A 27,316-nucleotide genomic window follows, 5' to 3' on the forward strand; every position below is an offset into this window, starting at 1 on the left:
CAAAGGGGAACAATATTTATTTGCCACGAAATCTGCTGCCGCGTTCCCCTGCGAGGGCAGCAGGAGAGCGCGAGTCTGCCGGCCGGCTTCACTTCTTCTTGGGCTCCTTACAAGCCACCACGTACCTCTGGGCCACATTGAGGGGAGGGGAGTAACCGTCTGCATAGGACGTGTCTTCAAACAGGACTGAATAGTCATCCTGGGGCTGTGGCAGGGGGCGGACAGGAGGGGCTGGTCAGAGACCCCCAGACTGACGGGAACCGCTGATACACGGGGTCCCTGCCTCTCCTGTCCCCATCTCTACTCCAGACCTGGTCCTGCTACAACACAGCCCTCTTCTCAGCAACAAAGAGCTCGGAGGGGGGACACTTGCTGTACATGTGGGGGGGCACTACATGGAGAATCTGGTGCTTTTGGGGGACCCTGCGTTCAAGGGACCAAGGAAAACCCAGAAGGCAGCAGGCAGGGCATGTGGAGGAGGGAGAACAGCCTTGAACCTGCCACCAGGCGACAGGTCACCAGCACGGGCGAGCACAACCTCACACGAAGAAAGGGCAGGGGTGCGGCAGTCGAGGTTGGAGGGCGGGCCCTGGGTGTGGCGCTGCCCACCTCAGTGCAAAAGTGAGACCAGAGGGAACACGGGTCCCATTCCAGCGGGGCTGGCTAGGGCTCTGAAGGTTGGAGAGGGCTGGCACTGCCCTAGGGGACAGGGCTGGAGGGTGCCTGCAGGCAGAGTGTGAGCAGGAGAGACGGGCCAACACCCAGGACTCTCCCAGCTCCGAGAGGGGAGGCGAGGGCCGGAGAGGCAGGAGGCGGCAGGTGACCCCATGACCATCTCTTCTCATGGTCTGTCCCTCCCTTGGGGGCTACCTTACCCGCTGTGGGGGCGTGTGGATCAGGGCACGGTAGAAGCAGGTGGTCTGGGGGTACAGGGCCAGCACAAGCTGTTCCTTCTGAAACAAGGCCTCTGGGTCCGTCTCCGGGTTGGCTTTCCACTGGGGCAGCGGGATGATACGCCGTCGGCTCAGCGTGTGTCTCCTGGAAGGGTGGGCTCAGGTCAACCCACGGCCAGGAGGGGGGCTGCTTCCCAGCCGCCTCCACACCCCGCCCCGACCAGCACACTCACTCTTTGCCTTCCTCGTCGATGTCATCCACCTCGTATCTGGAGAGCAAAGACAGAACAGTGGACGCAGGGAGACCCACGGTCCAAACTGGGGAGCGACGAGGAGGGGGCGCGGGGCACGGGGAGGGGAAGCAGCCCAGGGAGCCAGAGTCCTACACAGCCCCGCCCCCCGCCCCCCAGACACTCTGGGGGAGGCGCTGGGCCCAGCCTGCAGACGGCGCAGAGGGCCGGCGAGCGCACGTGTCACAGGATAGCGGACCGAGGGCTGATGCCCGCTCACTTGTTGGTGGCATGGCTGTAACTGACCACCTCCGCCAGGATCCACTGCTCATCCCCATCCACGGCCTTTACCCGGGCGGCCACCTTGTCTCCGGGCTTGGCCACGTAGTCCCCAGAGGCTGGAATGGCCCCACAGAGGGGTGGGGGCCTAGGGGTTGGGGTAAGGCGTTAGTCCCAGCCCTTCCCTCCGGTCAGCTCCCCACCCCCCTCCGCCGGCCCAGGCCTGCCCTCACTTGTCACCAGGCTTCCCGATCCACAGGGGCAGGGTCATGGCCGACTGCTGCAGCAGGGTCATCAGCACCCCCCGGCGCATGGTCTTCCGAGGGGGCTCCGAGTCGTTGTACAGGCCCGCGATCTTGGCCGCTGTGGGAAGGAAGCGCACCCCTGAGGCACGAGGGCCAGCGCTCCTACCGCAGACCCCCGGCTGCACGGCTGCGCGGCGCGGTCAGCAGAGCTTGGCCTGGAGGCCGCCTCCCGAGTGACCGCCCAGGGCCCAGTGTGCTGCTTTCACAGACCCGTGAGAGGTCAGAGCAGCGGATGCCCTCAGGGGGACGGAACTACAGGGAAAAAGGGTTCTGGGGTGCTGGCACGGCCATTTGTTCGGTTGGCGAACACTTCAGAGCCGTGTGTGTACTTACGTGTACTTTTCTACCACGAGTACGTGTTGTCGTTAGACAACAAACTAAAAAGAACTGTCAGGCGCAGACAGACTCCTGACCTCAAGCACGGCTCAACACCCCCGGTCAGCCTCGCACAAACCCGGCTGGCGGTGGGACGTGTCTACGGGCAAGCCGTGTGCCCACGGAGGGGTCACTGAAAGGGTAAGAGATGGGAGAGCCAGGCCGGTTTGAAGGGATTCGGAGGCCAACACCCTGTGTAAGCTCCGAGCTGAAGGACGCGCTCCCGCAGCCGCCGGGGTGTGGGGCCGTAGCAGGAAGGAGACGACCGCCCCAGGCACAAGGGGCAGAGACATGAGGGGCGCAGGGAGACCTCCCAGGTCTGCACAGGGACACTGGGAGCCCCTGCCTCGAGCACGAGCCGCAACCTCCACTGCCTCCCAGACCCAGGCTGCCCAGACGCGCGCCCCAAGTCTGCGGAACGACACGGGGCGGAGGCAGCAGCTCCCCACTCCTGCGGGGAGCCACAACCCCCCACTCAGGAAGCCTCACTCTGCCTGATCAAGAAGCGCCACGCCGCCCTCCAACTCACCAATCCGCCTTTCTTCCAACAGAGACTTGATTTCCGCTATCTTATCTAGAGCTTTCCGGAGGATGCTGGCGGGGAGAAGGGAGAGAACAGGATGGAGCAGGAGCGCGGACCTCTCCCGCCCGCCGCGGGCTGCGCGACTCAGGCCGGCCGCCTGCCGGCAACTGTCAACCCTACCCGCTTTTCTATTTATTTTTACTTTACTTATTTATGATATTTATTTATTTAGGATATTATATTTATGACTTTATTTTTAAGTAATCTCTACACTCAATGGGGGACTTGAGGGCGCCTGGGTGGCTCAGTGGGTTGGGCCACTGCCTTCGGCTCAGGTCATGATCTCAGGGTCCTGGGATCGAGGCCCGCATCGGGCTCTCTGCTCAGCAGGGAGCCTGCTTCTCCATCTCTCTCTCTGCCTGCCTCTCTGCCTGCTTGTGATTTCTCTCTGTCAAATAAATAAATAAAATCTTAAAAAAAAAAAAAAATGGGGGACTTGAACCCATAATCCCAAGATCAAGAGTTGCATGCTCTACCGACTGCGCCCCATACCGACTGCCGGGCGCTCCTGTGTTTCCACTTTAAGAGCATAAACGAACTGACGAAGTGTGAGGGGCAGCCCCAGCCCCACCAGACCCGGGAGGAGCAGCGAGCCCCGCAGAGCGCCGCACCTGATGGCGGGACGGAGCCCTGCTGGCCGCCCCCAGCAGCGTGCGGGGTCGGAGGGTAGAAGCTGAAGCCTGGGCTCCGCCCCAGCTGGGACAAGGGAAAGAACAGGCTCCAGACTCCAGATGCCCGGGCGGAGCTCTCTGGGCTCGGAGCGGGCTGGAGGAGGGAGGGACGGGTCTCTGTTAGGCTGCAGCCCAGAAACCCTCGGCAGCTCCTTTCCGGGCTTCCGGGGTGGCTGGGCCAGGCAATCCCGCGGAAGTGAACACGGTCCCCGCTGGAGGAAGGTTGTTTCTTTATCCTAGATGTTGAGGGCTCTCCTCCAGGGAATCTTTCAGTAGGAGTAAGCAGCCCGGACTCCATCTGGGGTCCATCTCCATCTCTCCCACGGCTCTTCCTCTGGTCCACCTTTAGGAATTCCCCCGAGGTTCTGAAGGCCTTCACTGGGCCGGAGGGAGGCCCCGCCTCGCCGGTGGCGGGGGTTGTCCCGGGCTCCTGTGGAGCTCACCAGGCAGGGGCGGGGGGGGCCCTGGCAGAGGGAGCCAGGCAGCCCGGAGCAGCGCAGCGTGCCTGCAGCACAGCACAATCAGAAGGCGGGACGTCTCCTCCCGTCCAGGCCGGCCCCAGCCCGGTATATGGAGCCCGTCAGGTCCCTCCGTCTAAGCTGCGAAGCCTGGAATCCTCAGCCTCCCCTCTCCCAGCTGGTCCCCAAATTCCACTCGAGAACCTGCCCTCGAGCCCACCCTTGCTTCTCCGTCCCCACTGCCACTGCCCAGGCTCAACTCCGTCACCATGTCTTGCCTGGTCTCCTGCCTGGCCTTGAGTCCCACCTGTCTGCCCACGCAGCAGCCAGAGGCTTCTCTCCTGCTTCACCTCTTGGCTGGCTCCCTGTGGCCGCCGGGATAAAGTCCAGTTACTGGAAGCCCTCCCCGTCCTGCCTCGCCCTTCCCCAGCCACAAAGGACTGATTCTCAGTCCTCCAGTGCCCGTGTCCGGCGCGCACTCCTCCACTGCCTCTGCCGTGTCGCCCACCGACTGCTACTTCAAGTCCCTCCCTGAGGCTGTCCGGGGCCCACAGGCACAGTGAGCCCAACTGGTGGCCCACCAACTACGCTGTCCCGGTCACCGTTTTCTTAGGGTGTCTCTCCTTTCCAGACGATGCCCTTATTGGCCGGGTCCTCGCTATCCTAGGTCTCTGTGTGAGGACTGCCCAGCACCGGGCCCAGGGGGAGCGCGAGCAGAGATTTGCAAAGCAAAGATGATGGCAGGCAAAGAAAATCTGGGACCATGAGTCCGAGGCAGGGTCTCAGAGCACAAGACAGGGCCTGTGAAGGGCCAGATGGGAGGAGAGGAAGACCCCGGAGGCACCAGCAACACTGAGGGTGCGGACATCACATGCACTGGCAGTATTTAAACAGCAGGTCGCGGCTCATTGGGGACTTGTGAGATTAATTTCTGGGGTAACAACCAGCTTAAAAAAATAAAGAACAGGGGTGCTTGGGTGGCTCAGTCGTTAAGCATCTGCCTTCGGCTCAGGTCATGATCCCAGGGTCCTGGGATGGAGCCCTGCGTCAGGCTTCCTGCTCGGTGGGGAGCCTGCTTCTGCCTCTCTCACTTCTACTGGTGTTCCTGCTCTCTGTCAAATAAATAAAATCTTAAAAAAATAAAAAATAAAAAAACAAAACAGGGGTGCCTGGCTGGCTCAGCCGTAAGAACATGTGACTCTTGATCTCAGGTCAGGAGTTTGAGCCCCGTGTCGGGTGTATAGATTACTTAAAAACAAAAAACAAAAGCCCCCAGCCTATAGATATGATAATAGCACAAACGTACTTCTTGTTCCGATTCTGTGACATATGTCCCTATAACGTACACGTGTGTGCTGCAGAAAGGTGATTGTGACACCATTCTAGCATGGTCGTAAGAATATGGAGCCGGGTTTACAACTGGGCCCCGACTTACTAGTTGTGTCACTTTCAGCACATCATGGAACCCGGTGTGTCCGTGTCCTCACCTGGAAAACGGGGTAACGCTCACCTGGCGGCCGCTCTGAGCATTGTGAGACACACACAGAGCGTACCTGGCACAGTACCGGACTCAGCACGGCCACACAGGAGTCCTTATTAGTGTTATTATAGCGATGATGACCAGGTCCTAATATGATGAGGAAGCCACAACAGAGAATGTATTTCCTACCATGGGTTGTGGTCAAGTGGGTTTGAAAATCACTGGTCTTAGGGACTTCATATACATTATCTCACGTTATGTTGACCATTCTGTAGACGGTTATGGTCCCCGTTGTCACGACGGAGCAACTGGGTCTCAGGGGGAACCACTGCTCCAGGTCACAGGACACCTAGAATGCCGTGCCGGGCTCCAGCCCCCACTGTGCTGCCATCTAGGGAACGGCAGGGCTAGTGGGCAGGGGAGGCCCAGAAGGAGTTCTAGGGAAGGCCGGGACCCCAAGGGACAGCTTGGGGAGCAGGAATCTACTTCTCCGTGGCAGGAACAGCGGCGGGCGCTGGGGTCTGTTGCCCACATGGTGGGCAACAAAGCGGAGGGGACGGGACTCACTTGCACTCAGCCTCCGCGTCAGCCTTGGCGGTCGTGTACAGCCCACGTAGCTTTGTCCGGTAATAGGGAGAGACTGCAAGCGAACAGAGGAAGAGGTGGGCAGGGGGCCAGCTGGCGGTCCTGGGGGGCTGCTTCTGTGCACGCCGGTCGGACCTCCAGAGGCGTGCAGAGGCCACGGACCGGGACGTAAGCTGTGGTGGCTTGGAAGTGCCCCGCGGCCGCTGCCCCATGTTTAATGAGTTCACGGTTTCATACGGCACAAATACCATCACTGCATCTGACAGAGGACTTCTGCATAGTGGGACACATGCAGAAAGTGTTTCTCAGCACACAGGAGAACAGACAACAGCTCTCAAAGCTGCTCCGAATGGGAGCGCACCAGCCCAGGAGGCTGAGCAAGAGGGCTTCTGGGGCATGCGCGGGGGATGCCAGGAGGAAGTTCTCTCTCTAGAGAATACCAGCTAACTGGGGCGCTTGTGCACTCAAAGAGGTTCCCTGGATGCAGCCTCAACACTGACTTCCCAGCCCCTAGACTGGGGGACTTTAAGGTTCCTGAGTGCTAGGTTGTCTGTGATCTGTTTCCGGAGACACCTTCGGTCACTCAGCTGAAAGGAGACAGACTGTCCCTGGGGCTAAGGAGCAGTTCGTTTCGGATTATGTAGCTCCTTGGAAAAGGCCGGTCTGAAACTAGTGACAGCCACGTTCCCGGTCTCAGCCCGTCCCCCGCCCTCCCCTTCTCTTCTGAGTCCAGTGACTTACTCTTGTTCTCTGTCTGCATCCGCTCATGGGTCTTCTGGATGTTCACTAAGTTATGCTCACTCCGCGAACGCTCCTCCTGCAGGGGTAAGCGCAACAGGTCAGGCGAACAGCTCCTTGTCCTGCTGTGTCTCCCGGCACCCCAGGCCTGAGGCCCCGGAAACACGTCTGCCAGTATCTTCCAGCCCTTACTTTTCAGGATACATCCCACTACAAAGGACATCGTTTGGGAAGGCATTTCCAGGACTGCTCCATTCTGGGCCACAGGACTGTGTGGTAGACGGCTCCCATGAGACGGGTAATCGGGTAACTATAAACCTGGCTGGGGCACCTGGGCGGCTCAGTCAGTTAAGCATCTGACTCTTGACCTCAGCTCAGGTCTTCATCTCAGGATTGTGAGTTCAAGCCCCGTGTTGGGCTTCACTTGTAATTTAGATCAATGCGCTGTGGCTGCCCTGACCCAAGAACAGATCAATACAGAACATCCTGATCTACAGCTGGCAGAGACGGGACTGTTACTTGGAGCACCACTGGGGGCCCCCCAGGTAGGAACAGGGCCCTGGAGAACACACAATGAGAAGCCGTCTCAGGACGAGCCTGTGAGCTGGGACCGGCGACTGGCTCTATCCCCCGCTGACTCAGAACCCAGAAATAACTGAATCATGGCCAACTGGAATCAAGCAAATACTGTGAAGAAAAAACATTGTTCATAACAATATCTGGTAAAAGGGCAAGGCCAATTCTGTTGGGAGAGCATAACACATAGCTCTGTAACTCTTCCCGGCTTGCTCTGTAATGAAACTGAGCTCCGCCATGACCGCAGCGGAGCACGGTCACACGCCGGCAACCCGGGCGGGCTTCAGAGGCCTCCTGTCAAGAAGTCACCTGGTGCTGACAAGCAAACGTGCTGGGAGCCGGAGCCGCGGCCTCCTCTGACTGGCCCGGGAAGAACTGGATTCAGTGCCATCAGCTAATTTCTATGCTGAACAGTTTCACACAAATGTATCAGAGGGCACGAACGGTACTGGATGGAGCAGGGAAATGGGTAATTAGATTAGTATAAAAAATGGAAACGTGTATGTGGGCCCGACGGGACGGACTGCTTGTTTCTCGCAGTCTCTCCCTGGCCCACACTGGCTCCTCCACCATCCGGCGGACTTGTGCTCACTCTGCCGCCAAGGCCAAGGCCAAGGCCGGGGCCAGGCAGCTGTGCAGTGACAGATAAACTCAGCAGGCCTGTCTTTTCAGACCTTGTTCCAAACAAGGCCCCTGACTAGCTTCTGGAATGGGACCTCTCCGCTCCTGGCATATCCTGCCTGCTAAGGGTGTCTTTGCTCGGCTGGGACCAGGGGGCGGACGGAGAAGCGGAGGGCCGTGGTGGGTACAGGGCATTTTTGTCAGATGGCGAAAATGTTCAGAAACCGATCATGGGGATGGTGGCCCGACTCTGTGAATATACTAGAAACCACTGGAATCGTGGGGGAGCTGGACGGTATGGAACTCTAACTCCTATCTCATCACAGCTGTTACGGAACAGAGAGGATCAGGACGTCCTGCCGCTGAAGGAAGACGCAGCGGTCACACCCCACGTTCTCCTCCCCTCCCGGTCCGGCGGTCACCTGGGTCCCTGCACGTCCAAAGTTTGTAAACGCCCTCCCCGGCTGGCGGCTCCTTACCTGGGTTTGTTTGATCAGTTGATGGAGCTCCGTGAGAAGTTCTGCGATGCGGGAATCAGCAGACACCAGGGCCATTGTGTCTGGGGTGCCTGGCAGGGGGAGGGGGACACGTGTTGAACAGAAGAGACGCTGTTAGTGGCCGCTGTGTGTTAAAGCTCAGAGGGTCAAGTGACGACCAGGAATTTCACATGATTTCATATAATTTCTACAACAGTTATAACAGCATTTACTCAAACAAAAGAACCCAAGGTTTATCATCATTTTTTTCACAGTGCTTCCCAAATAACATACCACATAAACCAGCCTAATGAGTCAAAAGGACTTAGAATTTGAATCTTGGGAAGCTTTGATGTACATGCCTCAGGAGGATCACAGATCACTCTGAAACTCAGGATTTACTAAACTCAGCTGGCAGTAAGAATCTATAGATGGTTCTACAGTTGTTAGCAAAACTTAGCTCTTTTAATATTGAGAAGTTTTCTTTTTTTTGTGTGAGAATTTTTAACTTTCTTAAGTCATCAAAGATCTGATAAAGACAAAAACACAGAAGCTTTGGTACTCCAGGCACATAAAGAGGAATAAGCCTTTATTTACAATTTCTTATCATGAGTAAAACAACAATCTAAGAAAACAGTCTTTTTCATGGAGAGAAAAGCAGAATATCAATCTTACACCAGTGCACTTTTTTTTTTTAAAAGATTTTATTTATCTGTTTGACAGAGACACAGCGAGAGAGGAACACAAGCAGGGGGAGTGGGAGAGGCAGAAGCAGGCTTCCCGCTGAGCAGGGAGCCAGATTTGGGGCTCAATCCCAGGATCTTGGCATCAGGACCCAAGAGGAAGGCAGACGCTTAACAGCTGAGCCCCCCAGGCACCCCAACACTAGTGTGCTTTTAAAATCCATTTATTTTGGAGCGCCTGGATGGCTCAGTCAGTTAAGTGTCTGACTTTGGCTCAGGCCATGATTTCAGGGTCCTGGGATTGAGCCACGTGGGGAGTGTTTCTCCTTCTCCCTCAAATAACTAAAATCTCACTTCAATCTTAGTTCTAACACCACACAAAGGCCTTTTCAAAGATTTGCCTTCACATACCTTCCACAACTTTCTTTTCGTTCAGATTTAATCATAAGCCTTTCCTCTCTAAATAACCAATCCCATTTGGGGACAAAATTACTTTTTTTTCCCCCTCAACAAAATATATTCTCATTTGTTACACCTTCCTTACACATTTCCTACTTTCCTAAATACAGTAAACTGAAGGACTGTGCTAGGGGAAAACATGTTTCTAGAAATTATGAACTATACTCATAAATTGCCAATCTAAAGAATTCTGGGGTAGGGACGTGTACGAGGCTCAGTCAGTTAAGCGTCTGCCTTTGGCACAAGTCATGATCCTAGGATCCTGGGATCGAGCCCCACATCAGGCTCCTTGCTCAGTGCGGAGCCTGCTTTTCCCTCTGCCTGCAGCTCTGCTCCCCCTGCTCTCTCTCTAACAAATAAATAAAATCTTTAAAAAATTTTTTGGTTTAGCAGACAGTTCACAATTGGTTACTACTTAATTTTCACTGGAGACTAAGGTTTCTAAGTTAAAATTCTGTTAAATGGAAATGATAAGGAAAACAACCCTTGTCTGGTTTCTCTGCAAGCAGCCGGAAGCACAAACCTGTGTTCAGTAAACAAAGCTTTAGTACTTTGTTTTGTTAGAGAGAAGACTTGGATTACCAATGAATTCAATCCAATTGATTGTTTAAATCAGCAAACTTTGAAGGTTCAGGTTTCCAAAGATTTTGAAAGCCATTTAAAAGTTTAACTTTAAACCTTTTTTCTTTTTCTTTTTTTTTTTTAGAGTAGGCTCGCCGTCCAGCATGGAGCCCAATGTGAGGCTAGAACTCAAGACGGTAAGATCAAGATCTGGACTGAGATCAACAGTCAGACACTTAAGTGACTGAGCCACCCAGACGCTTCTACCTTGTATCTACTCACTCACCCTCCTCATGCTTAAACAAGGACCCATGAGAGCTTTAGGAGATGGGTGAAATTTACCAACATTTTCACCCATCTTTTGTGGACAAATTGCAGCCAAGGTAACACGAGCTTCTCTGACCTTCAGTAAATCTTGGTAAAGTGAAAGTTACATTTCACGCTGATAACTCCCAAGACACGACCGTTTTAATTAAACCAACAAAACTTAATGGGCGTTAATACAGAATACATTGCCCCTGTGCCCACTGAGAGTCAGTCCATGTGTTCCCCACTGTCAGTTTTGCCTGGGGCACGGGTGGGGGGAGCTGAAGGGGGAGGCCTAAGTCCAAGGGAACCCTGGGCCCCTTCATGCTGATCGGGGAGACACTATGATTGGAACGGCACAACAGCTGGGGTGCTCTTTGCTCCTCCACAGCAAGGACCCAAGAGGCAAGAGTCAAGGGCTCCAGAGGCACAGAGGTCTAAGGGGCTGGTTACGTAAGCTCCTCCTAGGGTGGTGCAGAAACAGGAGAGGGAAGGGGAGGCAGGAGCACAGAGGTGGAGAAAAGCCCAAACAGAAGCGGACTCTGGGTCCTAAGGCTCATCAGCTTGGGCAGAAGAACAGATGCGCATTTTCTTTCCACCCACAGAAAGTGAAAACAGGCAGCCCGTGTGCAGTCAGAGAATACAGGGAACCTCCTCGAAACAAAACGAGTGTTATCAGCTGCTTGGGAAGGCTCCTGAGAGTCCCTGTCTGGAGGCAGACTAACCGCAGAAAACTGGCCGCCGAGAGCCGCCAACCCCGAAGGGATGAGGGCGAAGTCCCCACATACAAGGCACTGGACAACGTTCATCCAGGCCTCTCAAGACACAACTCGGACCCAATGCACAGGATAAGAAGCCAACAAAGAGGCAGCAAGTAACATGGCAAAGAGAGGGAGGCGTGGGCAGGATCCCGGCAGCGACCTGCTGACAGGAAAGAAGGCGGTGCACACACAGAACAGGCCCTCTGGGGCGGGGCCCGCTCCCATCGGACAGGATCGTGGATAAAGCTTCTGCGGAAATCGCCCGGATTAGACAGGGGTTCCATACTTTTGTTTCCCTCATTTGTCCTTACCCGTGGGCTGTTTGGCATTCCGGGTCCTGCGCTCAGATTGAGTGGCGCCCTGTGGGGCAAAGGCCCCAACTGGGTAACAGCGCCCATTGGTCCCTTCCAGGAAGCACGGGGTCAGATGGATGTTGGGTTTTATGTTCATGGAGGGGTCACACCGGGTTATTTAGGAGGGAACCTCATCTGAGAGTCAAGATCGGCAGCCATCCTGATGACAGGTATGGCCATCCTGTGCCCGAGAGGAATACGAGTATTGAAAGACTGGGAGAGCCTGAGCCCAGCGCTGTGACAGCCAAGGTTCTGGTGTCCAGCCGGGGGCAGGCGTTCGTCCCTCCCTGTGGCTACAGGAAGGAGGTTCTCTCCTGAGCACTTGGACAAGGCACATTCCAAAGGGTCATACTATTGAGGACATCTCTGAAAAAGAACAGGTAACAGAGCCTGGGGATGAAGAACACACCCAGCCGTACCGAATCTCCCCAATTCCTTTTGGTGCTGTCCCTGTAGAGGCCACCAAAGCTTACACAGGGGTGTTGAATGCAACAGTCAAGAAAGAACCGTTGACAGTGCAACTTAGTGAGTTTATTTAAGTAGCACGGGGACAGGACCCCTGGGCAGCAAGAGGGGCACTTGGGCTGCGTGAGGCCGGTGGTTATGGACTCAGCAGTCAAAGGGAAGGAGGCCTGCAGGGAGTGTCAGATTACAAAGGTTTCTTTGAATTTCTGAAACTACTTTTGCAAGTTTCCTCTGGTATTTATCATTCAGTTCGATATTAATTATTGGTGAGATACATGGGCAGTCAAGAGGCCATTAGAGAACACAGCAACCAGCTGGCATTTGATCCTTATCAAAACTACGCAGGCTTTAGGTCAGCCTTCCTGCCTAAGGGTAAACATTTTCCTGCTTCTGTCCCCCATCATTTTCTTTCTTTCTTTTATTTGTTTGAGGGAGAGAGCGAGCGAGCATGTGCAGGAGCAGGGGGAGGGACAGAGGCCAAGGGAGAAGCAGACTCCCCACTGAGCAGGGAGTCTGATGCGGGGCTCTGGGCTCGATCCCACCACCCGGACATCCCAACCAGACACCACAACAGAGCAGAACGCAGATGCCCAACTGACTGAGACACCCAGGCACCTCTATCCCTCATCGTTTTCAATGCAATCCCAGCTGGCTTCTTTGCAGAAATTAACACGCTCATCCTGAATTCATATGATAATTCAAGGCATCCAGAAGAGACAAAACAATCTGGAAAATGAAGTTTTCCCAACCACAAAACACACTACACAAAGCTATAGTACTCAAGACAGTAAGATAATCCAGAAGGACAGACCGAAAGATCCGTGAAACAAAATCGAGAGACCAGAAACAAACCCTCACACTCATAGCCAATTAATTTCCCACCAAGGGGCTAACGTAAACTTAGTGGGTAAAGAATCGTCTTTTTGACAAATGGTGCCGGGACAACTAGATATCCATATGTAAAAGAATGGATTTGGGCCCCAACCTCAGGCCATATACAAAAATTATGTGAACAAACAGTTCTCCAAAGAAGATATATACAAATGGACAAGAAGCCCATGAAGAGATACTTAATATCATTAGCCATCAAGGAAATACAAATCAAAACCACCAGGAGGTATCATTTCACTCTCACCAGGATGGCTAAAACCAAAAAGAGACATAATAACAAGTATCCAGGAGGGTGTGGAGAAACACAGATGGATAAGGACTGGTTTTATTCACACAAAGGAATGTATTACTCAGCAATGAAAGGAATGAAGTACTGATCTGTGCTAGGACACAGATGAACCCTGACCTTATGCTAAGTAAAAGCCACACACAACAGACTACACAGTAGATCAAATACTCAGAACCCAAGTCTAAAGTCTGTTAATTTTATTTATTTATTTATTTATTTATTTTTTTAAAAGATTTTATTTATTTATTTGACAGAGAGAAATCACAAGTAGATGGAGAGGCAGAGAGAGAGAGAGAGGGAAGCAGGCTCCCTGCTGAGCAGAGAGCCCGATGTGGGACTCGATCCCAGGACCCTGAGATCATGACCTGAGCTGAAGGCAGCGACTTAACCCACTGAGCCACCCAGGGGCCCCAAGTCTGTTAATTTTAGACAGATGCCCCTCCCCACCCGTATCCCTTAGTCTTAGGCAAACACTAATTCACTTTCTGTTTCTATAGATTGGCCCATTCTGGAATAATATTCTTTTGTTTGCATATGCCACATTTTATATATTAATCTGTCAACCAATGGCTCTTTGGGTTGTGTTCACTTTTTGGCTACTGAAAATCAGGCTGTTATGAGGGAGTGCCTGGCTGACTCCTGATCTCAGGGTTATAGGTTCGAGCCCCACATTGGATCTAAAGATTATTTTAACATAAAATACTTTAAAAAGAAGAAGAAGAAGAAGAAGAAGGATGCTATTATGGACACTTGTTGACAAGTTTTTCTTTCTTTTTTTCTTTTTTTTTTTTTTTTTAATTTGACAGAGAGAAATCACAAGTAGATGGAGAGGCAGGCAGAGAGAGAGAGAGAGAGAGAAGCAGGCTCCCTGCTGAGCAGAGAGCCCGATGCAGGACTCGATCCCAAGACCCTGAGATCATGACCTGAGCCGAAGGCAGCAGCTTAACCCACTGAGCCACCCAGGCAACCTGGACAAGTTTTTCCATGGACATGTTTTCGTTTTCTGGGTCCATACCTAGGAGTGGAATTGCTGGGTCCTGTGGTCACTCTTTAACCCTACAAGGAGCTGGCAGACTGTTTCTGGGGCAGCTGCACCATCTTACATTCCCATCAGCGACACACGAGGGTCCGGCAGCTCTGTGTCTGCACCAATGCGTGTGACTGTCTTTCTCTCGCCAGCTGCCCTAGTTCAGGCCATGAGATGTTAACTCTCGGCTAATGATGGGGAACGTGTTTTTACATGTTTTCTTTGTAGAACTGTCCTTTGCCCATTTTTATGGAGTTATTCGTCTTTTTATAATTGAATTTTGTCCTCTGAAACATATTTTTAGATTTTTAAACTGTCCAACTTATCTGTTTTTCTCTGCTTGGGATGCAGACCCGTTTTGTCACACACGCGACACTATTTGCACCACCACAGCAAGATATTTCAGTCTACAGAAGAACATGTCCCTTAAAAAAAGAGTCTAGTTGCATTAGCTAGAACCGCATGAAATAATGGATCTTGAGTTTAGAGATGAGAAGTGTACAAACTTGAGAAATAATCAGCAGGAAGGTCATTGCTGAAGTCTAGGAGCTGATGTGCGGAGTGAGAAAACGGGAAGACCGACCACCCCGGAGCTCAGCAGCAAGATCCCAGAGGCGACGGCTTAGCGCGCAGAGGGCTGTGCCCTCTCCCGCTAACTGAAGCAGGAACCTAGACGGAGCCCCTTGCCTTCTACCTGCCCACAGCCCTGCAGAGTAAAACCAAGGCAAGCCCCCCAGCTGGGCCCGGGTCGGGCGGGGGACTGTACTTCACAGCGTCACTGACACCGGCAGCAGGCGCGCCCACAGTGCAGTCACGCTGCCACTGGTTATCCTTGCCAGTGATTCTGTCGGACATTTCGAACCTTCTCAGTGTGTTGGCTACTGCCCTCAGACCTGGGTCTGGGTCCAGCTAGCTGAAGTCCCAGGTTTCTACTCTGCTGAACTGTCCCCCCAAAACCGAACTTGTCTCTTATTGGACTCTTCCTTTAAAAACTGGCCAGACTGGAAGCTCCTTGGGCACAAGCACATGCCTCCGCTTTTAACAACAATCCCCTGACATCAACAAGCACCACGGACAGGTCATTAAGGACCTGGCAGGAACTTTGTAATGGTTTATACTTCACACAAGATCTCTCTCCTGCCCTGACCCCCTACCCCACCCCTGCCATGAGGTCCATTTTGAATTTTCCGCATCAATGATTCCAAACTTTGTCGTGAAATACAAGCTTTTCCCTGGCTCCTGTGAGGAGGTACCAACTCCCAGATCCACCACCAGCCCCTAGGACTCCCCCAAGATTCAGAATCTTCTTTTCATGCCAGCTATACTGCTCTACTGGAGAAGACCTCAAATCCCCGTTTGACAGAGACACTCCTTATGCGAACCTACTTCTGTAGGCTAGAAATAGTCTACAGTTTAAAAAAGACTTTAAATCAATGTGTCCAGAATATACTCTTGAATTAAATAATGGATGGTTGTACAAGTCTGCGAATGTACTTTAAAAAACCTAACAATGAATCGTGTGCTTTGAATGGGTGAATTATACGGTACTTGAACTTTCAGCTCAATAGAATTTAAAAAACAAAACAAAACAGGATGTCCCAAACCAGACTTCTCCCCACCCCCCCACCCCCGCCCAGCCCACACTCCTTCCCTGTTGATGCGTCTTTAACCCATTCAGCCGCCTGTGCTGGAAACATCGAGTTTCAAAGCCTGTCTCCCTGTGTCTCACCAGTCACCACTCCTGCTGACTGACTGCCCCACAAACGCATCCCCTCCCTGGCCTTCACCCCCGTTTCCCACCGCACCACGGGCCCCCCACCCCCTTCTGCATTCTCCGTCAGATCCACCCTCTGCGAGGTCCTAAAACCTCCCATCTAGAAGACAAGTGTGGTCATGTCCCCCTCGCAAAGCTTTCAACCCCTGCCTGGAGAGAAACCAAGACCTTCCTTCACACACCGCACTGCCTCGAGGAAGAGGCTTCCGTCCCGTCCCCCCTGTCCGCACCCCCCGGGCCACCTGCCCCCACTGTCCTCATCTCGCCACTGTCCGCCTCACACTTCCTAGTCCAGCCACTCCCAGCTCACCGTGTAATTTCTTAGCCCCATGCTGTTCCCTCTATCTGCGATACCCTTCCTGCAAGGACACCCCTAAATCTGCAGGATTTCACTGCTCAGTCTCTAAGACGCAGCTTACCTACCAAGTCCTCTCCTTCCACTAGCCACGGTCGGAGCCCCCATGCCTCCAGCCCCACCCCCAGGCTCCTAGACCGAGTTAAGGCCCCTTTCTCTATGTAACATCCTGTGCACCTCTCACAGCGCCAACCAAATCCTATTAAAATTCTCTTCGTGTGTTTCTGTCTCCTCCCCCGCTGGTCTGTCTCTGAGGGTGGCGCGCACTCCCCCTTCTCGCTAGCTCGGGGCTGGCATGTGGTAGCCACCATGTGCACTTCTACTGCTGCTCACACCTCAACCCACCGCGCCGCGGCTCTACCTCAGTCCTCCATGATTGCTTGCCTCCTCCTGGACCTTTCCACTGCACTACGTACCCGACCACACGCTGCTTCTCAAAGCTCTGCTCTCTGGATTTCCAGGCCTCCGGTCCCCCCCCGCTTCTCCAACCACCCTGCACAGTCTTTCTGCTGCTCCCTCCTCCACCCCAAAGGACCATCACCCCAAGAAGCCCTTCTCTGTCTCTAACCCACTCCCTGGGCATCTTATCAGCTGTAAGGCCCCATATTCCGAAACCTCCAAATGGAGATCATCAGCCCTGACCTCTCTCCAAGGTTCCCAGCTCACATTTCCAGCTGCCACCTGAGGCTCAACCCAGATGCCCCTCAAGACACCACCTACTTCCTGCTCTGCCCTGTCTTCTAGACGGGGGCTGACGGCATCTCTCGCTGTCCAGCTAGCTTCCCAGCTGCAAATCCCAGAGTTATCCATTCCTCCTCCTCGACCATCTACAACCCCACCTCCCTGATCTGCTCGCTTCAAATTCTAGGGATTTTGCCTCAAAAATTTCTCTCAAAGCCAGCCCCTCCCTCCCACCACACCTGTCCCTCTCTCAGCTGGGCTCTCTTCACATTATCACATTATCACAGTATCAGCCCGTTTCTGCACCTCATCATGCTTGGTCACAAAGCCTGTTTCTCTTTAAAAAAATTTTTTAATGTATACATATATACAAAACATAAGCACAAAATAAAAAAATTCAAGTGATACCAGAAGTACAATGAAATCTCCCAGCCCTGGAAACCACCAGCAGTGTTTCTTGGGTATTTCTCTAGAGGTACCCCATGGATACACAGGAGGAGAAAAAAAGCGTGTTATCTCCTCGAACCTTCTGCAGATGGAAGATGCACAGACAGACACCCAGACCTGAGAGCTGGAGGCAGACGCCTGCAGCGCACTGGCTGGAAAAGTGGACCCGCATGGTCTGGAGGGGAGGGAGTAGAGCAGACACCAAAGCAGGCCGCAGTGGGGAGGCGGCCCCGTTTCTGGAGACCCTCAGCCTCGAACACTCGGCCCCTACACCAGTTATCGGGGTCCCCTCACGTATGAACGGTTACCGATGGTTTTTGAAAGGCTTTCATCTCCCCTCATTGCTATGCGGCGGGAAACACTGAGAAGTGTGGACGTGGGGGACAGCAATCTGGAGGGGCGCCTGCCCCAGAAAATCTCACCTCACGATTTGACAAAAAACCCCTGCTTTCCCCGGACCGACCCGGTCGCCAACTCAGCAAGTGGGCCGAGAAGCCGTTCCACTACCTGGTGCCGCCCCCAACCTAACAGATAAACGCCAGCAGGTTCTTCCTGCTCAGTGGCCCCCTCTTCCTGGAGGCCCTCCTAGGCCGCTCCGGAGTCAGGAACCCCCGGCTCCCCAGAGCACTCTGGCCACACCTCTCTTCCCTCTTTTTCCTAATCTGGCAAGGGAAAAAAATGGTGTAACAATATTAAAGAATCATTAAAGCAAGTCCCAGCGACCTGAATGATTTTCATTCCGCGTGGCCCTCTCTGCACACGCGACAGAACGGCCACCCGCACGCGTCCGCTCGTCCAACGGCTTTCCGCTTGCGTGCGAGCGCGCCCCTCACACTCTCAGCGCGGAAGCACAAGAACAGAGTCGTGGCCATCTTCGAGTCTGGGGACCCTAACGAAGCCTGGAGCGTGGCGGGCTCGGCCGCCGGTCAGACCCGCCCGGGCAGACGCAGGCGGCGGACGGCACGCCGGGCGCTCGGAGGTCCACGGGGCCCGAGGACGGACGAAATACACCACCGGCCGACGGCCCACGGCCCACGGACTGCTGAGCGCACTTGAGCGTTCCGAGAAGGGGACCGGGGGCAGAACAGCTGCGAAGCTGTCACGAGGCCCCAGACTCACGGAGCTGCTGAGCCTTCCCGGGCTCAGGAAGAACCAGAGCGGCCGCCGGACGAGCAACCACACCAGGCGGCCCCGGCGGCGCCGGCCACCACGGACCCGCTCGGTGCCCGCGAGCTGTACCCCCTCCTTGTCTGGGAACGGGGGGGGTCAGGGAACTGCCAGGAAAAAGCGGCGACTGTGCTAAGTGCTAAGTTAGGCTGCACAGCCCAACGCCCAGGGAGAAGACAACACAGACGCATCACTCCCGAGCCGAGGGCAGCAGCGCGGAAGGGCCCAGAGCCCGCAGCACCCAGAGGCCGCCCGTTGGGGGGGTGCTCTCCTGCCTGCGGGGCAGGGCCTTGCCTGGGAGAACCACCTCACTTTCCGGTTTTACAACAAACTATCTCCAGATCCGTCCTGAGCTTGGATTTCCCCCAGAAAACACAGCCAATGCCAAGCCCATGGGACACAGCAGCGGGCACGGGACCACGCCGGATGGAAAGGCCGGAGCTCCGAGCTGGGAGAAGTGGCTTCCGGCCCCGGCTGACCCCATCAGGGTTCCCAGCCTCCAGAGGCTGGGCAAACTCTGACAGGGTTCAGGCTTTCTTACAAACTCTGAGGCAAAGCCCAGCACCGGGAACTTGGGGGCTGCTGGCCCTCAATTCTCAGCACTGACCGAGGAGCCGCGCGTCTAGTTCTGCCCACAGAGGGAACCACCATTCTGACACTGCTCACTACAGATGATTTCCCCCATTCTGGGACTTCATAGAAATGTAATCACGGGGCCCCTGAGTGGCTCAGTTGGTGGAACAACGGACTCCTGATTCCTGCTCAAGTCGTGATCTCAGGGTCGTGAGACTGAGCCCTGAGCGGGGCTCTGCCAGTGCAAAGGGTGGCACAGGGCCGGCTCGGGATTCCCTCTCTCCCTCGGCCCCTCCCCTGCTCGCACATGCCTTCTCTCTACATAAATTAATTAAAATCTTTTAAAAAATGAGGAAATGTAATCATGCCATCCACATTCTTTAGCATATGGACTCCGACTGCGCGGTGTGTGTCAGGAGTGGGTCCTTTTCTACGGCGGAGCAACACGGTGTGCAACACGGTGTTCTCCCTCGCACATCTGAACAAACCTGTTCGGCCCGCTCTGTGCTGAGGGCACCTGGGCTCTTCCCGGCCTGGGGCCACCATGAATAAAACTACCAGGAGCAGCCATACAGAAGTGGTTTTTAGACATGACGCTCGTTTTTCTTAAGCCCTTGGGCCTGAGCTGGGTGTGTGCTTTTCCGAAGAAGTACCCAACCAGACTCTTCCCCCCGAAGGGGTAGCAGATCCCACCCCCGCCACAGCGACCGAAGTCCCGGTTGCTCGCCATCGGTGCCGCGCACGGTGCGGCCATCTTCATCTCCTCTGAAGCCACTCTCAGCCGCTCTGGCCAGCAGGAAGCGATTCTCACTGTGGTTTCAATCTAGACCTCTCCGGAGACCAGTGAGGTTGAAGGGGCTGCCTTCCCACGCCCTTACTTGGCTTCCTTCATGTTCAAGTCCGTGGCTTTGTAGTAGAGTCACAAGGTTGTGCAACCATCACCGCCACCTGATTTTAGGGTATCTTCAAGACCTCCCCACATCTGTAGCCAACGGCAGTCACCGCCCCCACCCCCAGTCCCTCCTCCCTCAGCCATGGGCCACTGTTCACAGAACTGTCCTTTCTGGACACTTCCTTAGAAGTAGAATCACACAGCACGTGGCCTGCAGAGACTTGGCTTCCTTCACTGAGCACAGTATCTTCAAGGCTTGTCCGTACTGTCCGTGTGTATTTTGCTCCTTTTACGGCTGATACCCCGTGTACGGACAGACCTCATTTTGTTTTTGCATTCATCAGCTGATGGGACAATTAGGTAAAATGACTTTCATATCAAGAATCTGGGGGGCGCCTGGGCGGCTCAGTCGTTAAGCATCTGCCTTCGGCTCAGGTCACAATCCCAGGCTCCTGGGATCGAGCCCCGCATTGGGCTCCCTGCTCAGTGGGAAGCCTGCTTCTCCCTCTCACACTAACCCTGCTTCTGTTCCCTCTTTCATTGTGTCTCTCTGTCCAATAAATAAATAAAATCTTTTAAAAAATCTGGAATTCCTTCTGCATGGCTATCTCGTTTCCAAGGTGAGTCTTTATTAGTGAAAAGGCATGAGAAACAACAAACAAGAGACGCACCGGGGCCACCTTGTCTCTGGGTACCCCCCCCCCCCCGCTGCACTGAACCAGTTAGGGGGTTGTCATTTGTTTTTGTACGTGTGGGTGCGCAGTTTATCATCATTATTTGCAGAAGGCTTGGCGTAATACGAGCTACTCCACCACTACAGGAAGCGAGCGACCTCTGAGCATTCTCCCATCACCTTTGCTCTGTTTTGGTAATAGGACACCAATTTCTCTTTGGGAAACTGTCCCTCCCCTTGGCTCCAAAGGTGGGAGTATTCCATTCTCCTGAGCAACATGACTGGCTCAGAAGACGTATGTGACCCAAGTCTGGTCCGATACACTCTTTCAGTTGGTTGCTAAGAGAGTAGCACGGAAGCCTGGAAATGATGGAGGCTTTTGCCTGCCTAAGAGAGAAACCAACGTGAAGAGAAATAGCGCTGAAATACATAAAAAATCCTGGGGATGTCAGTTTGGTTTCTGGATATAACCGTGCCTGAAGTTGCTAGACCCAGGACTTTTCAGTTAGAGTCTAACAGACACTCCTCTTCTGCTTGGACTGGCTTGGGCTCACTTTTCGTTAACTGCAAGTGGGAAGTCTGATAGGTAATCCTAGGGACAAAGGACATATTAACTGCTACCTATCCAGTCCAGACCTGCTCTCTAGCCCTTCTCTAGAAGCCAAGGCCTCATTCAAACAAATCCAAACAGGCTATACTTAAACCCCTCTAACATTAATCCTACAGAGCTTAAGACGGTAAACGCTTTGTTCTGAACCAAAGGGAAGGCAGGCCTCTAAGACCCTACGCTAAGATCCCATACTCTCAATCTGGCCACCATCACAACAACCTCCACTCTTCAACGGGTTTGAAAAAAGTTAAGGAGATGCTCTTTTCTTTCCCCTCATACCTACCACGCTTCCAGACCAGAGCCTACACAAGGGATTCTCACTGAGACCTTATAGTAATCCCGTAAGCACACCCTCTTTATAGCTGGGGAAACAAGTTCAGATTGGTTAAATTACGTGGGGTAACTTGGAAAATACAGGTAATTGCAAAACTGCAAACTAAAATCTGTGCTCTCCCTCCCAAGTCCAGGCCTTGTAACAAGCTCAGCTTATTCAAAAGCAAAACAGGTGACAGAAGTTGAACCATTTCATCTACCGTAAACTGTCATTTAACCTTCAATGGTGATTCATGGTGGTGCCCGATAAAAAGAGGTAGAAAAATAAAGGTGATCAGGACAGTTACTCCATACTGAATACCTACTATGCGCTAAGCACTTCTACGTAGATGACCCCCCCCCAACTCTCCTAATGGTCCCGCAGAGCGAGTGCTGTACTCTTCATTTAGCACTGTGGAAACCAGAGTCTTGGGGAAATCAAGGGCTTTACGAAGGTCACACAAGTCGTAAGTGGTAGAGGTGGGACTCAAATCCAGATCTGACTCTACCACCTAAGTCTTAAGGCTCAAACAGCCTTAAGATCAACATCCAAACCCCATTGGTTCGATGTTCAACACACTGGCTTCTACTACATGGATACAGAGACCACAAATCCTGGAGCGATGTAAATTGGGTATTTTGTTTCAGTGCAGACAATACAGCAAAATTCCATAGGAGATTCATTGAAAGTCTCTGTAAGGCAGTCAGTCCGGAGGCTGTGGCTGCAGAGTGACCCCCTCCCCAACTCGCCACCCGCCCGGAGAAGCTGAGAAGATGCTGTCTGTGCATGTCGCCACAGCCATGGCCTGTGCCCTCCCTCGGCGGGCCGGGCTGTTCCCCAAAAATGCTTTGGGATCACCCTTCACTGCTGCAAGGAACCGCCATGCCTCTAACACCCGTCTTCGGAAGACTGGCCCTGCTGAAGTGTCCTCTGTCCTTGAAGAGCGTATTCTTGGAACTGATACCTCTGTTGACCTTGAAGAGGCCGGCCATGTCCTGAGCACTGATGATGGCAGTGCCCGTGTACATGCGCTGAGAAATGTTTAGGCACAGGGAATGGTAGAGTTTTCTTCAGGTTTACAGGGTATGTCTCTGAACTCGGAAGCTGACGATGGTGGTACTGTCGTGTTTGGAAACAATCAGCTAACTGAGGAAGGCAGTATCATGAAGAGAACAGGGACCACCGGGGACGTTCCGGTTGATGAGGAGTTACTGGGCGGTGCTGTAGATGCCCTTGGTAATGCCACTGATGGAAAAGGGTCCAGTTGGTTCCCAGACCCATGGGGGAGTTGGCCTGAAAGGCCCTGGGATCATTCTTTGAATCTCTGTGTGCAAACCAATGTAGACTGGCATGAAGGCTGCAGAGAGCTTGTTGCCAACTGGTTGTGGTCAGTGTGAGCAGGTTACAGGGGACCGACAGACTGGCAAAACACCAACTGCTTTGGATGCAATCATTAACCAGAAATGTTCCAACAGTGGAACCGATGAAATGCAGAAGCTACACAGTATCTACACTGCTGTTGGTCAGAGGGGACCCACTGGTGCTCAGCTGGCGATGAGACCTCCAGATGCAAAGGCCGTGAGGTACACCGTTGTGGCTTCAGCTACTCTCCTGACACTGCTCCATTTCAGCAACTGGCTCCTTATCCTGGTGGTTCTACAGGAGAGTATTTTAGATATGACGGCAAACATGCTGTCACTTACTGTCAGGTGTCTCTGCTGCTCCACCAGCCCCTGTCCGTGAGGCGGATCCCGTGTGTTCCACCTACGCCACCGTCTGCTAGAGAAAGCAGCCAAAACGAATGCTTTCTTTGGTGGTGGCTCCTTGACTGCTTTCCCAGTCGCAGAAACACGAGCTGGCGAGGTGTCTGCTTATATTCCGACAGACGTCATTTCCACCACTGACGGACAGATCTTCTTGGAAACAGAGTTAGCTGTTCTACAGAGGAATCCTCCCTGCCAGTATCGTTGGCTTGTCTGTGTCCCGTGTGGGATCTGCTGCCCAAACCAGGGCCATGAAGCAGGTGGCAGGCACCACGAAGCTGGAATTGGCTCAGTATCGTGAGGTTGCTGCCTTTGCCCAGTTCAGTTCTGACCTTGATGTTGCCACTTAACAACTCGAGTCAAGGCATGCACCCGACTGAGTTGCTGAAGCAAGGACAGTCTTCTCCCACAGCTACCAAAGAACAAGGGGCTGTTATTTATGCTGGTAGAAGAGGGTATCTTGATAAACTGAAGCCCGGCAGGATCACAAAATTTGAGCACGCTTTCCTGGCTTGTGTCATCAGCCAGCACCAAGCCCTGTTGGGCACAGAAGGACGGATGGAAAGATCTCAGAACAGTCAGATGCTGAGCTGAAAGAGACTGTGACAAACTTCTTGGCTGGACCTGAAGCTTAAACTCCTGTGGATTCCCATAAAATACCAGTTTGGTTTTGTCGTTGCTCATCCGAGCAATCAGTTCCATTTTTAAGAGGATTACTCTCATACTCCAGATGTACAAAGTCATGTTAAAAATGAAGAGGGTTACGCCTCTGCCTTCAGCTCAGGTCATGATCCCAGGGTCCTGGGATCGAGTCCCGCATCGGGCTCTCTGCTCAGTGGGGAGCCTGCTTCCTCCTCTCTCTATGCCTGCCTCTCTGCCTACTCGTGATCTCCCTCTCTCTGTGTGTCAAATAAATAAATAAAATATTTTTTAAAAAAATGAAGGCTGTATATTGGTTGGCCAAAAAAATAAAATAAAATAAAATCTTTGTAAGGCTCTTTGTACACAATTTTAGAACTAGGGGTTCAAGAGGCCTGGGACTTACTACATGTCCCGATTTCCAGCTCCAGAAGGGTCACTAAAGCTGCTGCTGATAGATGCTGATGGACCGACCCCCCGAGAATGGGGTGCCCACAGCTGGGCCAGCTGATTATGAAACAAACACTGTGGTTTACAGAGCACCTTTTTTTTTTTTTTTTTTTTAAGTTTTATGGGTTTTTTTGAAGTTAAATTTAAGCAATCTTTACACCCAACATGGGGCTTGAACTCATGACCCCAAGATCATGAGCCACATGCTCCCCTGAGCCAGCCAGGCGCCCCTACAAAACACTGCCAAGGCCCTTCTTCAGATCCCAGACAGCCCGGCCCTCTCAAACAGCATCAGCACACGATAACCACAGTTAGCAATTCCAGTGCCTGCATTCCAAACAAGCACACACTTTTCTGCTTCTGTCATGCCTGCCTGAAATGCTTTCTGATCCTTCCCCGTCTCCCCTGGGTCTCAAATTTGCTCCTCTTTCAGGGTCCAATCAACTAGCAGCAAAGCTAACACTCCTACAGTGGCGCTTGCCAGCCTTCTTCACACCGCAGCGTGCGCAGAACGGAATACTTACAGTCACGTGTGAATGGCAGACCCGCATAAAAGAACAGAGCTGCTCAGAGCCAGGAAAGGATGGCAGGGGGATCGGGCTGCCCCGGGCCCCACTGATCGGCCCTGATGCCAATGGCAGTCAAATCTTCCAAAGCACAGTGGTCAAACTTCTGTTCCTGCACTGGTCACATATACGCCGAGTGACCGTTTCACTTACCTGTCTCTCCTGGAGACCATGAGCTCTTAGAAGACTGCCATGCAATTGCATTCCTCTTTCATATTCCCCCGCAACTAGCACAGCCTGGCACCTACTAAGTCTTCAGAATAGATCACTGAACCAAACTGAATCCTGAGTATCTCTTAAAATAAGTCTTTCAACAATTCTGGAGCTGGGCTATTCAATACCTTCACTCGAACCTCAGAAAAAAAAAAAAGAGTTGCCTTTTTTTTTTTTTTTTTTTTAAAAAGCAAGCTCCATGTCCGGCATGGAGCCCAACATAGCATGAAGTCCAATGTGGGCCAGATGTGGGGCCTGAACTCATGACCCCAAAATGCAAGGCCCAAACTTATGACCCCAAGATTAAGACCTGAGCTGAGATCAAGAGTTGGACGCTTAACCGACAGAGCCACCCAGGCACCCCAATCAGCTATTAGACTCTAGGGGGGACAGTCTACTCCCCATTTACAGAAGAAGTAGTATTTGTCAAATACCTACTCTGCGACAGGCATGAGAAATAGACAACAGTGGGCGTCTGGGTGGCTCAGTCCTGAAGTGCCTGCCTTCGCCTCAGGTCATGATCCCGGGGTCCCTGCATTCGGCTCCCCGCTCCGCGCGGCGCCTGCTTCTCCCTCTTCCACTCCCCCTGCTTGTGTTCCCTCTCTGTCTCTCTGTCAAATAAAAATCTTAAAAAAAAAAAAAAATTAAAAAAAGAAAAAGAAACAGACAACAATGAATGACAAAAAAAAGTGTCCCAGCCCTGCTTACAAAATTCAGTCCAGAAAGGAACACAAACTTTAAACAGATACTTCCATAGAGCCAGTGAAGTAAACACTGTTCAAGGAACTCGGAGACCACAACAGGTACACGGATGACAGGGAATACTGAGAAACTGGAAACCCAAATTCTCAGGCAATCAGGACCAGGCGCCAAAGAGAACCCTTTTGGACAAAGTATCTCTTGGAGAGAGTGAGTGCCAGCGGCGAGACTTCAAAGCCTCCGGGGCAAACAGGTACTAAAAGGAAAGGGGGGCGGGGGGGGGGGGGGGGCGAAGGCCCCGGGGAACCCCCGCGGTCGGGCGGAGGGAGGGGAGGGGGGGGGGGGGGGGGGGGGGGGGGGGGGGGAGGCAAAGCCCACCAAGAATCATCAGCGTTTGGCCTAAGCAAGCGGAAGACCGGGAAGCCTGGGGAAGGTGAAGGAGCGTGAGGGAAAGACTCAGAATTTCCCTCTGGACATCTCGGGGTCACCGATCCGACACTGTAAGAGAGGTCAGTCTGGGGTTCAGGGTAGAGCTCTGGGTTGAAGACGGACATCTGAGAGCGCCCGGACCGTATTTGTACTCAGCAAAGGAGAACCCAGAGAGCCGGGGCTACAAGAACAGAATGTTCCCCAAACCCGATGAAACACGTGCCCCCAAAAAAGGGCAGCGAGGACCCGCACCGACCACGGCTGCGGAGCGAGGACCAACCCAACACCGGATGTGGCGACCGAGGGGCCACCCAAGCGCTCTCGCGAGCGGAGTGGGGGGGGGGCGAGACGGGGGCGGGCTCCGAGAGCCGGGCCGCACGCTGCGAACGGGCGCAGGGACACGAGGAGGCCACCGCCAGCCTCCGCAGGGCGGGTCGCCACCTCCTTAACAGGTGCGGATCCTCGGCCTCCCGCGCCTGCGCTCACGACCCCGCCTCCGTCCTCCCGCGCCTGCGCTCACGACCCCGCCTCCGCCCACAACCCCGCCTCCGCCGCCGGCGCGCCCCGCCCCGCGCTCGCCCGCTTCCCCTCCCCGCCCAGCCGGCCCGCCCCGCGCACGCGCAGATCCCAAACACCGCGGGCGCGGGCCCTCCCTTTCCGCAGCCCCGCCTCGCCCCGCCCAGGGCGCGTGCGCACCGCCCCTCGAGCGCCGCCTCAGGGAAGCTCGGGAATGGGAACGTCGGGCGGGGGAGGGGAGTGAGGAGGGGGCGGGGACCCCCGGCCCTGCGCTCCCCCCATCCCCCGGGGGCCCCAGACCGCAACCCAGCCCCACCTGACCAGCCACCGGCGGAACGGGCACGGCGCACTCGCAGTTACGACGGCAGGCGCAGGCGTGCCCCTCGACCCCCTTTTCAAATTCTGGAGCTGATAACGCGCTTGCGTTCGAAGATTCGCGGCACGTCGAGACCCGCACACGCGTTTTTCCTTTTAGGAGCCAGTGGCCGCGC

At 53.8% G+C, this 27,316-nt stretch overlaps 1 protein-coding gene and 1 pseudogene across 4 annotated transcripts; one reads left to right on the forward strand and one right to left on the reverse strand.

Moving 5' to 3' along the window:
* Positions 1–27,314, reverse strand: SGF29 (SAGA complex associated factor 29). 4 transcript variants are annotated; one of them, XM_059415001.1, is made up of 11 exons: positions 27,142–27,314; positions 25,616–25,807; positions 8,274–8,362; positions 6,601–6,676; positions 5,842–5,914; positions 2,612–2,676; positions 1,636–1,765; positions 1,404–1,550; positions 1,127–1,162; positions 876–1,038; positions 1–205 (listed from the first exon to the last, which is right to left on the reverse strand). In XM_059415001.1, exons 3-11 carry the CDS (start codon positions 8,346–8,348, stop codon positions 89–91), a joined length of 882 nt encoding a protein of 293 aa, XP_059270984.1. In that variant the 5' UTR covers positions 8,349–8,362; positions 25,616–25,807; positions 27,142–27,314; the 3' UTR covers positions 1–88. The 4 variants fall into 4 exon arrangements, with proteins under 4 accessions (XP_059270984.1, XP_059270983.1, XP_059270982.1 ...); XM_059415000.1 differs by having other exon boundaries at positions 25,620–25,807; positions 27,142–27,313; XM_059414999.1 differs by lacking the exon at positions 25,616–25,807 and having other exon boundaries at positions 27,142–27,313.
* Positions 17,205–24,254, forward strand: LOC132026759 (ATP synthase subunit alpha, mitochondrial-like; annotated as a pseudogene).
* Positions 27,315–27,316: the final 2 nt, after the last annotated feature.

Source organism: Mustela nigripes, chromosome 11 (genome assembly GCF_022355385.1).
Source record: "Mustela nigripes isolate SB6536 chromosome 11, MUSNIG.SB6536, whole genome shotgun sequence".
Classification (NCBI taxonomy): domain Eukaryota; kingdom Metazoa; phylum Chordata; class Mammalia; order Carnivora; family Mustelidae; genus Mustela; species Mustela nigripes.